This window comes from Dromiciops gliroides, chromosome 1, assembly GCF_019393635.1.
Source record: "Dromiciops gliroides isolate mDroGli1 chromosome 1, mDroGli1.pri, whole genome shotgun sequence".
Lineage (NCBI taxonomy): Eukaryota > Metazoa > Chordata > Mammalia > Microbiotheria > Microbiotheriidae > Dromiciops > Dromiciops gliroides.
The window spans coordinates 388,605,547-388,622,112 of NC_057861.1; the positions used below are offsets into that span (position 1 = coordinate 388,605,547).

At 40.7% G+C, this 16,566-nt stretch overlaps 1 protein-coding gene across 1 annotated transcript in view; it reads left to right on the forward strand.

The window, feature by feature from the left end:
• The window catches only part of ADAMTS6 (ADAM metallopeptidase with thrombospondin type 1 motif 6), a 349,111-nt gene extending 332,834 nt beyond the window's left edge, over positions 1–16,277 (forward strand). Inside the window, 1 exon segment of the mRNA XM_043970648.1 lies at positions 12,935–16,277. Coding sequence (XP_043826583.1) covers positions 12,935–13,044 — 110 coding nt within the window. The 3' untranslated portion in view covers positions 13,045–16,277.
• The last annotated feature ends 289 nt before the right edge of the window (positions 16,278–16,566 follow it).

The window sequence follows — 16,566 nt, forward strand, 5'->3', positions numbered from 1 at the left end:
ATCTTGAAGATTAGGTTTCATGCTTGGTAAAAGTATAATGAAAACACATGTTTGAGGCTACTTGTGCTTCAAATCCTTGTATTCTTTCCTCATTTTTCAAAGGGAGAAGCTCATCATCAAGCTGTTTTTAAAAGGGTCTGGGGGATCCAGAAGCGTTCTCTTCCTAATGTTCATTCAGATATCTCCTAGTAATTCCAGACACTAATACAAGGGAGATGTAGTAATCCCAGGGGGAAGATGAGGAATACAGAAAGCTTCTACAGTTCTGATGACAAAAGCTTCTGTTTTAAGTCGGTTTTATTCATTCACTCACTATTTATTGAGTACCTACTGTGTGTACTCACCTACTGTGCTGAGCCAGAAAGGAGTTATAAAGATAAAATAAGGAGGGACTGTCACGTGTGGTTTGCTTCAGTCAGTAACTCACTGACAAGAAAGGGGATGCATTTTAGGAAGGGTAATGGCAAACTTGAAAGGATCTCAAGGAGGGGCACCAAGGGGGTGAAGAGCTTTGGGATTAAGCTCTATAAGGACTGGCTGAAGGAAATGAGGACATTTCATTCTGAGTTGAGAAGACTTTTGAAAACAATAGTCATCTTTGGTTATTGGAAAGACTGTTAGACATGGAAGATGGATTAGACTCATTCTGCTTAGCCCTAGGACTAAGAGAGATGGACTGAAGTCACAGACAACAATGTTAGGGTGTGAAGTGTAAGAAAACCCTTTCAAACAGCTAGTGCTATCCAGAATTGAAATAGGCCACCTTGGAGGGGGATATAGTGGGTTCCTCTTCAGACAGAGAAGTATTGAAGTAGACAGGGCTCTGGGGAGGGGAGTCAGGAAGACCTGAGTTCAAATCCAGCCTCAAATGAGTACTAGCTGTGTGACCCTGTACAAGTCACTCGACCTGTCTGCCTCAATTACCTGAATTGTAAAATAGAAATAATAATAGTATCTACTTCACAGGGTGGTTGTGAAAGTATAATATGATAATATTTGTAAAGTGCTTAGCACAGTGCCTGGAATATAGCAGGCATTTAATAAATGTCTATTCCCTCCCCCTTTCTTCCCTCTTCCCTAGAGGTATTTGGGGGAGGCTGACCACTTAACAGAACTGTTGTAGAGGGGAGTCTTGGTCTGATATGGATTGTACTAGATGACCTCAGGGTCCTCCCAGATCCGAGATTCCATAATTCTATGGTCATCAGCAAGCACATGCATATGCACAGTGTGCCAAAGTTTTGCTCAAGGCCATTGATTCTTATTAAAAGACATGCATTAAGAAGGATCTTGATGTGGAATTGAATAATATATACTCAGCCGGAGATTGCAAGTAGAGACCTACCTTGTACTTAGATTTGTCTCCTCTGTGGGGTTCTAAAATATATGTAAATTCACTGTTTTTTAATCTCTCATAATTTGTCCTTGCCCTTGGGAAGCAGATGGATTGGTTTCTGCCTATGGGCTTCAACATAGATTCTTTTGTGTGTGTGATTGTGACTTAAGGACCTTTATGGAAACAGAACCATAGGAGGCTAAATCATTTTCCCCTTAGCCCCTAGCCTAGTGCCTATTATAGAGTAGGCACTTAATAAGCATTTGTCAAATTTAATTAAAAACACGACCCAGATTGGATAAAAACCGCCACAGCAAAAATCTTTATATTTAAATTCATTTTGCTCCCCACGCCTTTTTTTTTGTCTGTGTATTTATTAAGGGGCAGGCCTGAAATCTGGCTCTCTTTCACACTCAGGGGGCTCTGAGGTCAGCCTGCCAAGTTCACGACACATAGCAAGCGGGTTTCTGACAAGCAGTGTTATTTTTCTTCCAAACAGAAGATCTCCTTTTGATAATATGACAGTGGACAACTTTTATCAGTTGTAAATTACCAACAGTAATCCCAGCAGTCATTCCCAGTGGTTTAGGGGATTGTTTTTCCTATATAGGAATTGAGAGTAAAAGGATAGGAAAAGGGCAAAAATATGTGGCCATCTCAACAGTCAACTAAATCATGAAGTCTTGCTTTAAATACTAGTTGGGTTTTTTTTTTTCAGTTTTTGATTTACAAGTGAAAGCAATGCTGTTGATTATAGAGTAGCTCTGAGAGGCAATCTAGTTCAATGAGTAGAAGAGTAAGGAAGACTGGATTCAAGTAATGTCTTTTACATACTATCTCCATACCCGTGACAAGTTGCTAAATTTCTCTCTGCCCCCAGAAACTCTCTTTAATAAAACTATAAGTTGTGGGTGAGTTGCCAGTTGTCCCTCAGGAGTTTTCATACTGGGAATTCATTACACTGATGAAATCACAAGTTCAGAACATAAATAAACAAAAATAAAATGACCGCTTCAAGGCTCGGCTGGGAGAGAACTCCAGCAGAGAGGACTCTCATCACTGGCTAGAGGGTAAGGTCTCTGATATGACCCATAGGATATCTAAATGTACAGGTTACCCTGATATCTTTTATACCCTCCATTTCAGCTTATTTCTCCATATGCTTTTCTCTGGTAGATGATGATTATACAGGAAAACACCAAAGTATTTATGAAGTTGGTCTCATGAAGTACTGCATCCTGGGAAACATGGAATGTTATATGATTCTAGACCATCATGATTATCCGCTTTTCCTCTAAGCACTCAAAAAAAAAATCTCTGTTAACAATTGGTTAGGGTTTTATCTGCAGATTCTTGGATGATTTTAGAAAAGATCCCTCTTGGCCATTTATCCAACCTGGCCCAAATGCTTATTTTCCATGTTAATCTGGAAGTAAATGGTCAGGCTATTACATTTTCACCTCCCTGGATGAGGAAGGAGAATTCAGAAAATAATCCCCCCAAAGCATGACTAATCTTTTTTTTTTGGTGAGGCAATTGGGGTTAAGTGACTTGCCCAGGGTCACACAGCTAGTAAGTGTTAAGTGTCTGAGGCCAGATTTGAACTCAGGTCCTCCTGACTCCAGGGCTGGTGCTCTATCCACTGTGCAACCTAGCTGCCCTAGCATGGCTAATCTTAAGAGCTTTATTTTATGAAGCTTTCCTTACAAGTACAAAAAGTAGATCAGTCACTTCGTTGCATATTTCATATAAAGTGCAGACAATTCCAGTGATTCTGCTATAGACTGTTTTGTGTTCTGTTTCTCTTTCAAAGGAATATATGTTTCAGCCTTTTGAATGCCAGGAATCATTCATTCACTCATTCATTTAGAAAAAATATGCTAAAAATCTTCCATCCACAAAATATTATTAAGATCTAGGTGGAATATAAAAATCAATAGGATATAAATTCCTACCTTCAGGGAGATTATAATATAGTAGGTAGGATAAATATGAAAACAAATAACTTTAATGCAAGATAGAAAATTAAAAGGCCATAAGAGAGAAGGAAAGTAAATTTTACAGTTGTCAGAAAAGGGAGAGATCACTTTTCTATTGAAGGATCAGAGAAGACTTTGAGAAGGAAGTGGCATCTGATTTGGTTCTTGCAGAAAAGATAGGATTTCGCACAGTGGATAAAGCACCGGCCCTGGATTCAGGAGGACCTGAGGTCAAATCCAGCCTCAGAAATTTGACACTTACTAGCTGTGTGACCCTGGGCAGGTCACTTAACTCTCATTGCCCCAACTAAAAAAAAAAGATAGGTTTTCAATAAGTGGAGATTTTGGGCAAGGGGGTTGAACAGAAAGCTTTAGAAACAGAGAGAATGGCATGCAGGATACAGAATCCTAGAGGAGAAAACGGTACTGTTTGAAGAACTGTGAATTAGGCATTTGAATGGAACCTAGGGGGTAGCACTCCAGATAATGAGGATGAGGAAAGGAAGATACAGATAGGATAATTAAAAGCAACTTATATGTTTATAGCACTTCAAAAATTTCAATTTTCTTTAGCTACATTATTTCACTCGATCTTCAGCACAACCCTATAAAGTTCATGGTTTTATTATCCCCATTTTTGTTGTTGTTTAGCCATTTTTCAGTCGTGTCCAACTCTTCTTGATCCCATTTGAGGTTTTCTTGGTAAAGATATTGGAGTGGTTTGCCATTTCCTTCTCAATTCATTTTACAAATGAGTAAACTGAAGAAAATAGATTTAAATGACTTGCCCAGGGTCACACATGTAGTAAGTGTCTGAGCCCTGATTTGAACTCATGAAGAGAAGGACATTTTACAAAGAGGAAGTTTACAGAGAGGAAATTGAAGTTAAATGATTTGCTCCTGGGGCACACGGCTAGTGCCATTATAGACTTAAAAAGAAGAGAGTGCCAAGAGAAGGGGGAAGACTAATAGTTCTGAAGTGACAATCAGGAACACCCCCTCTTTGTCCCATGGGTGAAGGAAGTGCCCTCTGTTGGCAAGACCTTCAAGGGAAGAAAAGATATCCGTAGAGAGGCAGGTTTCAGAGCTCAGGGCTTATGGAAAAAGTGGAGGACGGAGAGATATTTGTTCAGAGTAGAATGTAGATTACACTGCCCTTTTTTTTTTTTTTTTTGGTGGAGGCAATTGGGGTTAAGTGACTTTCCCAGGGTCACACAGTTAGTAAGTGTCAAGTGTCTGAGGCTGGATTTGAACTCAGGTCCTCCTGAATCCAGGGCCGGTGCTCTATCCACTGTGCTACCTAGCTGCCCCTACACTGCCTTTTAATGTAAGGGTGGAAGCAGACATGAAAAGGGACACTTCTTAAATCTAAGTTAGGGGAATCTCTTGAACTTTCTATGTTTTACTATAGGCACAATATAGCATGATAACAAGAAGTAGGTGAATCTTGAACATTTTCATAGCTGCTAAACTTCAAGTGATTGCTGATAAGTCAGATCTCAGACGCTTTTAGGGAAGGTAAATGTATTAGGACCTAAAGGGGTAAAGGGTAGATGAAATATAGTGAAATAGTGAAATGTGAGGAAAGGGGAGGAGAGAGACAGAGACAGACAGGACAGAGACAGAGCGCTAAAGAAAGGTTTGGAGTTATCATGGGACAGAGAAATATGGGCAGAGGACTGAAGTGGGGAAAAGAATAGGGAAAGGATGAGAAAAAGAAAGTGCAAAGGAGGGGTAGGGGAAATGAAGGGAGATACGACTTGTTATGTTAAACATCTGCTTTAGCTGTTTGCTTCTGAAAGCCTTCAGCAGAGTTAAAGCACCATAGGCTAGACTTTGACTGACTGCCACTGCCGAGGGTAACATTACATGAGCCGCTGAAAGAGAATTACAGGCAGCATGTATCATAGCATTTGAAATATTATTCAGAATCATTTTTGGTAAGTGCATATGGCAGCTGGAACCTGACTACTCAAGGTTCATACTGAAACTCTATCCAAAATGCCATTTTCTCCACCTTTCATGCAGTCTTGGATTTCCTTGTAGTTTATATGGTGTGTCCTTTCTGTCTCTCAGTAGCACAAGACACTCTGTCAGTATTTATTGCGGTTGGTTAGCCATTCATGGTGTCCCTTTTGATGGCCACAGATGTCAGGAAAGGAGTAGCTAATATATATGAATTTACTGGACCAGACTGACTGGCAGTGGCTTTGGGGAGTGTTAGTATTTCTAGAGTATCAGTGGTTCTGCTAAAGCTCTTTTCTGAAACCCTGTAACCCAGCTTCTTCAGAAATCATCACCTCCATTTTTAAAATGGCATAGAATTCATTTCTAGAGTACTCTACTCTACCCTGGAATCCTTGCCCTTATAAATTTGCTACTGAACTGGGGGGGTTTAATGTGGTTGCCTCAAGTTTTAAGAGCAATGAAGATGGGCCATAAAGATCATTTGATTCAAGAAGAGGAAATAATGCCCAGTTTTCTTCTCTGCTACTTTAAGAATCACTCATTCTGTCTTAGTTACTTGGGTTTCACTTCTTCTCATATACCTGTGTTGGAGAAAATAATTGGACTTAGGTCGGGAATGTTACTACCTTGTGGCTGAAAGTAGGTGGCACATTGGGAGAATAAAATTGGGTTTAAAGTGGGGCAGCTAGGTGGTGCAGTGGATAAAGCACTAGCCCTGGATTCAGGAGGATCTGAGTTCAAATCTGGTCTTAGACACTTGACACTTACTAGCTGTGTGACCCTGGGCAAGTCACTTAACCCCCATTGCCCCGCCAAAAAAAAAAAATGGGTAAAAGCAAGCAGAGAAAATATGGAGGTAAGGAAGATAAAGAAAAGTGATGTACTTTTCTTCCAAAAAGGTACAAAAATCAACTGGACCGTTCCTAGAGCAATGGAAAAATATCAGATTATTTGAAACCCTTCTTACAGTCACAATATACAAAGGGCCAATGGCTCAACAATGTTCATTTTTATGTCAGAAAATAGCACATTGCACCCTTAACCCTCTTTTATCATTTTTCTCCTTTGCCCAGCACCCCCCCATACTCTCTGCCATTGTCCTTTATTGTTGGCAGCATCATACCAGTGTGCATAGAAAATTGTGTATAGTAAGCTCAAAGCCTTGTGGTTCCATAGCAGAGATAGATTAGCAACTAACTCTATGGCTTTGATTCTTTTAAATCGAAAATACCCAAATTAAAATTTAAAATTTGTAGCTAGGCAAATAGATAGATGGAATCTCATGTACCCTTTTAATGTCAGCCATCTCCAACATTCCCTCCAACGTGCCCATTCATAGGCAAGTACTACAAACAGAGATGTTTGGCATGTTCCCAAAAAGTGCTGGCTACAGTGATGAGGCCAAGCTAGACCCTCAGGCTCTTTTTTAACACAAGCCACTTCACTGCAGATCTGAGGGGAGAAACAAGTCCTGCAAGTGTTTGTAGAATGAATGAAATAATATGTTCAAGCTGCCAGGCTTCTGTTTCACTTGTAGTCATTGGGCTGAGTCACTCCTTCAAAGCTTTGAAAAGTCCAGTGTAGATCTACTGGTCTTCAAATTCATTCTGAGATATAAGTTAAATGTATGTGGGGAGAGGAAAGGGAAATAAATATTGATATGTATCTCCATGTGTTTCTCATGAGGGAGGTCACCTTTTATGTTGCCCCCCCTCCCTGTCTTTCCAGTGATGCCATCTAGTCCAGTCTCTGTCAATTAAATGAATTAAGGTGGTGACAGAAATTCAGGCCATAGCTCTACCTTCCTTAATTCTCCATGGCCTAGGAGCCAGCTTTGTTCCTTTAATCCTAGGCTTATAGAGGGTGGCTAGAGCACTGAACTTGGAGTTAGGAATACCTGATTTCCCATCACTTCTCAGACACTTAGCTATATGCCCTGGACAAGTCCTTTTACTTTTCTCAGCCTCAGTTGCCTTAGATGGAAAATTAAAATAATAACAGCACCTGCTTCCCAGGGTCATTATGAGCATCAGAAGAGATAACATTGCAAATCTTAAAGTGCTTTATAAATGTTTGCTGTAATTTTTTTAGAGGCAACAGGTGCTTGAATGTAGTGATAATGATAGCTAACAATTTATATAGCACTTACTATGTGCCAGACACTGTTATGATTATTATCTCACTTGATCCTCACAACAATCCTAGGTGCTGTTTTTAATCCCAATTTTACAGATGAGAAACTGAGGCAACAGGGGTTAAGTAGCATGGCTCAATAGAGTCTATTTGAGATTTACAAAAAACAAACAAACAAAAAAACGCATTCACAACAACCTGGGAAGGAGAAAATTGTAGGTGTTATTGTCCCCTATTTTTCATATGAGGAAACTGAGTCTCAGGTTGTCCAGACTTTCCCACTGGTCAGAAGCAGGACTAGGAAACAGTTTCTCCTGACCCCTAACCCAGGGCTTACACTTATAAGCAGAGAAACTTCAGTTACAAGTCAGAAAACTGCTGCCAATTGAAGAGCCTTTGTAAATTAGGATGAAACTAACAAAATTATGAAGTAAGTCTGCTGGAGATTTGGGTTATTTTTCATAATCACTCTTCTTCTTGTAGGAAGCTATTTGTGTTGACATAAGGGCCTGAGTTAGAAAGGACTGATGAGGCCTTATTTTCAAAGGGCTTTGAAGAGAAGACACTCTATTGAAGTCACCAGCTTTATTATTAATGCCTGTTAGATTCATCAGGATAACGCTGCTTGTAGATTGCTTAAGTAAATCCAAAAGCCCAATGAGTACCTCTCTTAAGCTTTTAAAAAGGAAGTTTTTTACCCTAATTACTTCACAGTATAATTACATTCAAAGTAATTATAACCTGGCCAGAAAAATCATTAGTTTAAGTTAAAAATCAAGTTTAAGGTAACTTTTTTTAAACTCATAATTTAATTTATAGAATTTGAAAAGAAAAATGCAGGGTGTTGTGTTTTTTTCCCCCTGGTTCATCATATAAAGAAGCAAGAGGAAGAGAAAGTCATGCTTTTTCAACCCGAGGCACTTTTTGTTTTGTTTTATTTAGGAAAGATTTCCCTCTCTGTCATGTGGTACAGGGTAGTGGGCCCCATGCAAGTTTGGAAACGGGTCTGACTTTTCTATGGGGGGGCTCTCACCTGCTATGGCGGTGACTTAAAGAGCCAGAACCATAAGCGGGCAGAAAATTCCACATCTGCACGTTCAGGTGCCTAGAGTGCTATTGAATCCTTTGTAGAACTAGATATTGCAGAGGTTAAAAGGCCAGTCATGGTTGGCTTTGTTTGTTGAATAGATTTTCTTCCCAACACAAAGATGTAATAAAACCAGATTCTCCCAGTCAGGCAAAAATGCGAATTAAGCAAAGTTGATCTTTAGTTCCCTGGTTTCCCCTTCCCACCCCCCTTGCCAGCCAGGTTCTGAATATCCTTAAGCTAGCCAGGGGGGCCCCAGTGGAAAGCCTCCCTGCTACCCTGCGACCTCCATTCACGGTTCTTCCCTAATGACCTTTCCCCCATCAAAGCACCTGTTGGATATCCCATTCCCTCAGGGGTTTAAGATCATAGTACCATATATTAGGACTATAGAATTGAGAGCCAGAAGGACTTTAGAGGCTGCCTAGTCCCAACCCCTTCCTTTTTCCAGTTGATCCACAGAAAAGGGAAATGACTTTTCCATGGTCACTCAGATGGTAAATGGTAGGGCCAGAGTGCAAAACACCTGCCAATTGTCTCCCAATCTAGCGCTCTTTGTTCTCTGCTTTGTAAGCAGGTGATCTGAAAAATCAATGCCTGCTAAAGTGATGTGTATGCTATTAATTAGTAGCTAATAATACCAGTTAGCATATATCTCCTTAAGGTTTGCCAAGCAATTCGCACACCTTCATTCATTTGTTCCTTAAAACAACCCTGTGAGGTTGGTGGTATTATTATCCTCATTAACAGATGAGGAAACTAAGTCAATACAGATGTTAAGTGACTTGCCCAGAGTTTCTCAGCTTGTAATTGTCTGAGTCAAGACTCAGATTCGGGTCTTTTTGACCCCAAGCCCTGTGCTCTAGAACAGTTTAGAGCGAAGGGATATTTTTTTCAGGGCTTGTTCTAGTTTGTTCTTTATCTGTGCTATCTAATTGCCTCCAATACTAATCACCACGCAGTATATATTAACTTGCTAAACATCCAGATATGCATTTTAGAAAGCCCCATGTTATAACCCAAGAAGCATCTATGATGGTTGTGACTCAGAGCCACTTTAGGGCAGTTGAGATGGACCTTGTGGTATCCTTAAAAACAAATCACATAGGGTCCCACTTCTATTCCTGTTGGGTCAGTCCCAGCTTAACAACTCCCTCTTGTCAATTAGGTTAGAAACTGCTTTAGAAGCAATATAACAATACTGTCTCCAGCTGATCCCTTTTTTGAGGTTCTGTGAATGGTTTTTCTGGAGGTCTACTGCTTTGTGGGAGTCCCACTGTTGGAGAGAGATTTTTTTTTACCTCCATCATAGCCTGGGGATTGGGGCCCCTTCACTCTATTCACAGCAGCCTGAGTTAGGGGAAAGAATTGGGCTGGATCTGTTTATGTTTTGCTAATCCTGACATTATATGTAAGGACCCTGGCTTTGCAACACTCACTTTAATCAGATGCCAAAGTCTGGCTGTCTTTAAATATTTACCCCCTCTAACCACTGCATTTATCTAAAACCAGATAAGTAATCCATTCATCTAATAACCACGTAAGCGATCCTTAGAATGAATGCCACAGGAAAAAAGTTACTGTATGTTTGATTTTTAAATTGATGAGCATCTCTAGCATTTTCACAAACTCCTCAGCTAGGCTAGCAAAATCGGGAGGTGTGCATAATGGCTGTGATTGGGGTATTTTGGGATTGACTGCAGGCTCATTAGCATTTCTTGGAGGTGAAGGAGACCCTTCCTTTATCTCCCAGCCCAGAAACCTTTTAGCACCATCATGGCAAGAGATGTGTGTCTAAATAAGTCAACTTATACTTTTCATTTCCTTTTTTATATTTTGATAAAGACATCCCAAATTAAAAACCAAACCCAAACAACACCCCCCCCATCAAAGTCCCAGAAAATATTTGAAAGAGGTGTATCCCAGCCCAGCTCCAAAATTTACTGAGGACATCATCATGGACAAATCGGGTCATCTCTCTGAGCTTCCTTGTCCTAACTTGTAAAAAGTGGGTGGTGCTTAATACTTGCAGTACTTATGTCACAAAGTTGTATGTGGGGAAAGTGTCTTATAAAACTTAAAATGTTATATAAGTGTGTGTTGTTGTTGTTAGTCTTATACAAACCATGCCGGAGAGTCTACAGCATATACTGTAATGATGGAGTTAAAGATAGGAGAGAAGTCTGACTCCTTTGTAAAGGTAGAATAATTAGGTCAAATTTTTCTTGACTTGTTAACATGGTGTTGCTTGGACACATTCCACTCCTGCTGTTTGCAATGCTGATTCATGCAATAATAAGGACTTATTAAGTCCTACTCTGTTCAAGGAAGGCACTGAGCTAGGCATGGTAGAAGATAAAAAACAACAACAACAACTATTTTTTCCATTCAAATATTTATAGCCTATTGGGGGATCTTTTATGTGAACACTGTAATCATAGAAGGAAAGAAGAAAAATGATTCCCAGAAGTAGGAAATTGAAGGCATAGTCCTAATGTAGATCTTGCCATTGGGTGTTGGAATCTGACCTCTTAGATCAAATTTTTTTTCTCCCTTCCATGGCAAAACTTAAAGAGTTTACTCACTCCCTCTGTAGTTGTGTATCCTCTGTTAACCTTTCCAAGAAGAAATCATTCTTGAAAATCTGATAGGAAGACCTGAGGGAAAGCCCCTCGCGAAATTGTGACTAATATTGTAGTGCCCATGTCACTCCCACCCAAGGATACACCTTTCCAAAAGCCTTGTGAAAAGCATGCTTTTTTCCCCTTTTCTTGAAATTAGGAATTGTACCCAGTCTCTACCTCTGAGTAAATAAGTCACTTTCTCCAGGGATGTTGTGATGAGAGCTGGGTTTCATTGTAACATCTGCGGGTGATTTTGCCATTCTGAGATTAGGCCATCAGTCCCTGAGCAAAAATCGTCAAGCAGTTCTGTTGATCGGATGCTCATTCCATTCCATCCCAAGCATATGGGAAGTTTAGAGTGAAAGGAGATTTTTTTCAGGGCTCCTTCTAGTTTGTTCTTTATATCTATCATCAGTAAGGCCTGTGTCCTGTGCTTCTGAGCCTCATCAAAACAGAGAGGTTTGGGGGCAGCTAGGTGTCGCAGTGGATAAAGCACCAGCTCTGGATTCAGGAGTACCTGAGTTCAAATCCAGCCTCAGACACTTAACACTTGCTAGCTGTGTGACCCTAGGCAAGTCACTTAACCCCAATTGCCTCACCAAAAAAAAAACCAAAGCCAGAGAGGTTTCCAGTCAGTATCAACACCCTCACACAGGGGAAGAATATCCCTGTTGAGGTAATAGCAGAGAGCACTTCATCCTTTACCCAGATCCATTGTTATTCTAATGAGGACCATCCTGTGAAAAAGGGTCAGAAACAGATGAAACAATTCCCTAAAAATGCTCAGGATTTCAATGTGTCCACCTGGAAAAATGAGGATGCTGGGCTTTCAGAAAGCTAATTGCTGTGCTTGGCAAGTATTTTTAAATCTCCAGATAAAGGGGGCCTGAACAGTTGGGAAGCATGACATTATTAACAGGGCTTAGATCTCTGAGAAGCTTAGGCCTTATCTCCATTCCCTCCCACCATTCCCCTCAGTAATCAATGCCTGCCTTATCTTTGTTCCTCTCCGTTTCTCTCTTCTTTTTGTCCCTTCCTCCAACTTCTCCCTGGTCAGCTTCAAGGTGGAGATAACATGTGGAAAGGAAGTAATTTATTTACTTCCTGGCTAAGAGGCCAGTAGGCTTCAGCTGTGGCAACTTCAACCCAGAGGGGAAAAACACATAGGGAAAAAAAGGAAACCATGTCTCATTCCCAGATGACAAAAGACATTTCTATATGTTTCCATATCCCACAGGCTGCTGCCACGTGAGGCCAGCCACTCAGCCTCCATTCTTTGTCTCACCAACTTTTCATTCACCCAGGTTCATCCAACTCCACTGTCTCCTGGTTTCAGTGAGTGGTTCTCTTGAGATGTGTGTACTGTGGTACCCAGTAGGGCAACTCCTGTTTGATTTTGGATAACCTGGCTTCGATGAATAAAATAACCCTTGAGAAAGAAGCAATAAAAGTGCTGTAAGAAAAATGACTCATGCTTCCAAGCTGTCTAAAGTGATCACTTATCCCAACAAATGGTAATTCTTTCAAGACACAGTGGGCATACACAATCCTAAAAGTCTGGGAGAGGAGCCTTGCAAACATTTTTTTAATTTGCATTAAAATATATCAAAGACATCTATCTATTAGGCTGCCCCAGACAGGGTCGGCTTAAAGCAAAACAAAAACAAAACCCCCCAAGATACAGTGGCTTTGGTGGACAAGGCCACTCAGGCCCCTCCCTCCCCAGTACCTAGGTTGTCTAACGGCTTGTTTAGGGATTTGCTTCTGTATCTCTAATCATTTTTCATTTTCTGCCCCCATTCATTAGAGTGCAAAGATGTGAACAAAGTGGCCTATTGCCCACTGGTGTTGAAGTTTAAGTTCTGCAGTCGTGCATACTTCCGACAGATGTGTTGTAAGACGTGCCAAGGACACTGACCCACAGAGAGCAAGAGAGAGAGAGAGAGAGAGAGCACCTTGTTATTTCATCGTGGAGATGTGTCCATCAAAGAGAGCCACCCAGAGGAAGGGGATTGACGTCCTTGCGAATGCATTACCCTGTGGAAAACGTAACCACTGGTCAGCCCCAGCTGACAGGATTTCAATATTATTTTAACTTCTGTGAAGTGGGATTTATTGATCCAAAGTGCTGGACACAGTATAAGGAGGGAATGCCAGATCGGAGAGATCCAAACAACACAGAACATCAATCACTTACTGTGGAACTGTTGTGTTTCTTCAAGTAATAGCCCGTTTACCTCCTTGGACCATTAAGATAATTTTTATTATGGACTTAGCAATGACACTGAATCCATTGTATTTAAAACTGTTTAAAATGTAGCTGTTATGACTTGGTCTACTATGGAAGTAAAGAAGATTCAGAAATCTGAAGTCATAGCTTAAAATATTTACTGTATTTTATCTCACTACAACAGCACCACAGTTTAAATTATAAAACCAGGCTTTGAAATGTATTTAAGGAGCAATTATAAATCAGAAGTAAAGAAAATTTGTATTATTTTTCTTCATTCCACCTCATTTCCTTAGGAGTAATTCCCCTTTTCTGAACACTGCTGTGAGCCATTTATAAAATGCTATTAAACAGAGTGACAATGAGGGACAGAGTGGAAGGCAGTGCATCAGATGCTGCAGCTGGGCATGAAATACAAGTCTATACATTCAGTGCTAAAGGTATGTAGCCATCTGGCCACTGGACAAGTGAAACTGAGATTTCTATTAATCTTTTAAGGGAAAAGCACTTCAATTCCGTAGAGAAGCCAGACTCGAGGTGGGATGGAGACTGAGCTACCAGGCCCTAGGTTGCCCCTGTATGGGCAGGATGCCTGGCTGCCTTTTTTGGCCTCTCCAGCTGACCATTGTTTACGTCAATAGCCACAGAACGGCTCATTGCATTGTTAGCCTCCAGTTGGACTTAGCAAGAGGATATGTGCAACAGCTAGCCTGGCTATGTCATAACAAGACAGTTCTTTCTGCAAACTATGTTGACAGTTCAGTGGGATCCAGATGCCCCCTTCTTTGATATGGTAGAAGGGCATTTATTTATAGGAGAGCAAGAGAATGTGTGTGTGCGTGCATGTGTGCACACGCGCTTGTGTGCGCGTGCTTTGGGGTGTGTATGGATAGAGCAGTGTGTACTTGAAGGTAAACGTGCCATTTCTGTGAGCATTAGAGAGGATTGTAACCAAAGAAGAAAAAAATGCATGAGGACTATAGGTCACGGTAACCTCATTTCATCACTCCCTGAAGCGCGGGTTTCAGTTTGCTTATGGCTACTCCGAATTGTGATTAAATGTGAAACCCGGTTCCTTGGGCAAATCTAATTCTAGAATCCAATGAATCTAAAAACACAAGGGCCAGCTCTTTGTCTTTCCGGTCCCCAGTCCCCCGTCCTGCTCTATGAGAGACTTCACAAGGAGACAAAAGAAAGAGTATGCTCACCAGAATATCTGGTGTATGAGCTTTTGTATCCCACTCAGCAGAACTCCGTTGTTGTAGCAGTTGCAGTCTATCATGTGAACGTCAACAATACCTTGTGCTTAATACTAAAACCCAAATGGCACTTTTAGGAAGTAGTGCTGTCAGTGAAAGAGTATTTTAGAGCTCAATCCAACTCATCCCTGTGTTCCCAAACAGCATGATAAATGTGTCCCACTCTCAGTAGGACTAATGTGAGTGAGTAGGGAGGGGCTGACTGTGTGTCTCTCTCTCTCTCTCTGTGTCTGTATCTTGGTCTCTGTTTCTCTGTCTCTCTCTATATCTCTCTCTTTCTCTCTGATTCTGTCTCTCTCTGTCTCTTTCACTTTTTTTCCCCTAAAAGGAAAGAGAAGAATTCATACTCTGATTCTTGGACTCAGAAAACTAACCAAACTATGAATATTTTAGGCTAATTTGTTTGGGATGCTGTTCAGCACACTACCCTTAAGCCTGATCATCCCCATCCAATCAGCAGCTTTCTCTTTCAACATCACAGCAAGCTTCCAAGTTTCCCCAATGTGCTTTTCATACAGGGTAGGGAGCCCTTGATGATATGAAAGTGGTTCCTTGCCTAGGCCTCTCAGATGCCACAGACCTAGCAACCCGAATTTTATCTGTCTTCTTCATGTGGTTACCTTGGTGCTAGTGTGTCCTGGTGAGGTCAAGAAAAGAGAAAGGTGGGGCTCTGGTACTTCCAAGTACAGGTAGCTCTCAGGATCAGATTTTCTCCAGGGCACAATTATAAATATTAACTAATGTTTCTTCATCAGAGGAGTTTTGTTAATATCATTAACTAGAGGAGAAGGACCCTCCTTTTTTTTTTCTTTACCTCACTTAAAATATTAACTTTGCAAAGGCTGTCCCCATGGGCGCAGCTTGATGCTCCCGCTGGTGCTAGAACAAAGGGTGTCCAATGTTTACTGGTCAATTTCAACAACACTGTGGCTGGAATTTAGAGAATCTCCTAGGGCAAAATCGGACTGCATTGTTAAAGGGAATAAAACACAGAATGTATCTGGGTTTATTAACTAAAGGAAGCTTCAGACTAGGACCTGAAACTGAAACCTGACAAAAAAAATAATAATTTCTAATTTTTTTCCCCACAGCAGAGCAGGTTGCTGGTGCTGCTGCTGCTGCTGCTTTTGTAGCCCCCTCTGTAATCCAAGCTAAACAACACTACACCCTAAATAATGACAGGACTGTCTGAAAAAGCTGAGTCACATCAGGCAGGCCCCAGTCTAGTAGTAGTAAAAGCATATTGAAGGCACCAAAAAAATTCAGTGGTGCCCGTAACTGCTATTGGGCAGTAATAGCCACAGGGGCTGTTACTGTCTAACCACAGCAACAACAAAAAGTTAAAATGTGCCCTAGAGCTTAAAATCCAAAACAGCCCATTTAATTAGCATCTTTATTAATGGAGTGAATGTTCACATAGGTATCCTTAACAATACAGAATGAAATTACCTTTGTATTATTGTGATTAGTTGCTTATTATTTTATACTCAGTATTAATGTGTTACACTGTTATTTTTTTTGCTTTTGTAAATTATATTCTAATTTATTGCCATGTTTCCTAACACTTGTCCTACATTCATCCTCCTGCTTGTAATGAAAACAAAAATTTTGTAACACTTGATGGAGTGAAATTCCACACCAGGCACAGATTTTTTTTTAACATAGATAATTTAGTAAAATAAAAATTCCGCTTATAATAATGATCAGATGGTAGTTGTCTGTTCCCTGAGATGCAGATATGCATGGGATATTTAACAAGGGTGGCACAACTCTCCTAACTAAGCTATCCAGCAATAATAATAATGCAAAAGGGTTCTCTGGTGGGAGCAAGATCCAAGTGCCTAGGAAACAGCTTCTTTGAGGCTAAGGTGGAAGCCCTGATCCACCCCACCCTCCTTTCCTATAACCCCAAATTCCACAACCCTCTTCAGTGCAAAGCCAATGGCTCAG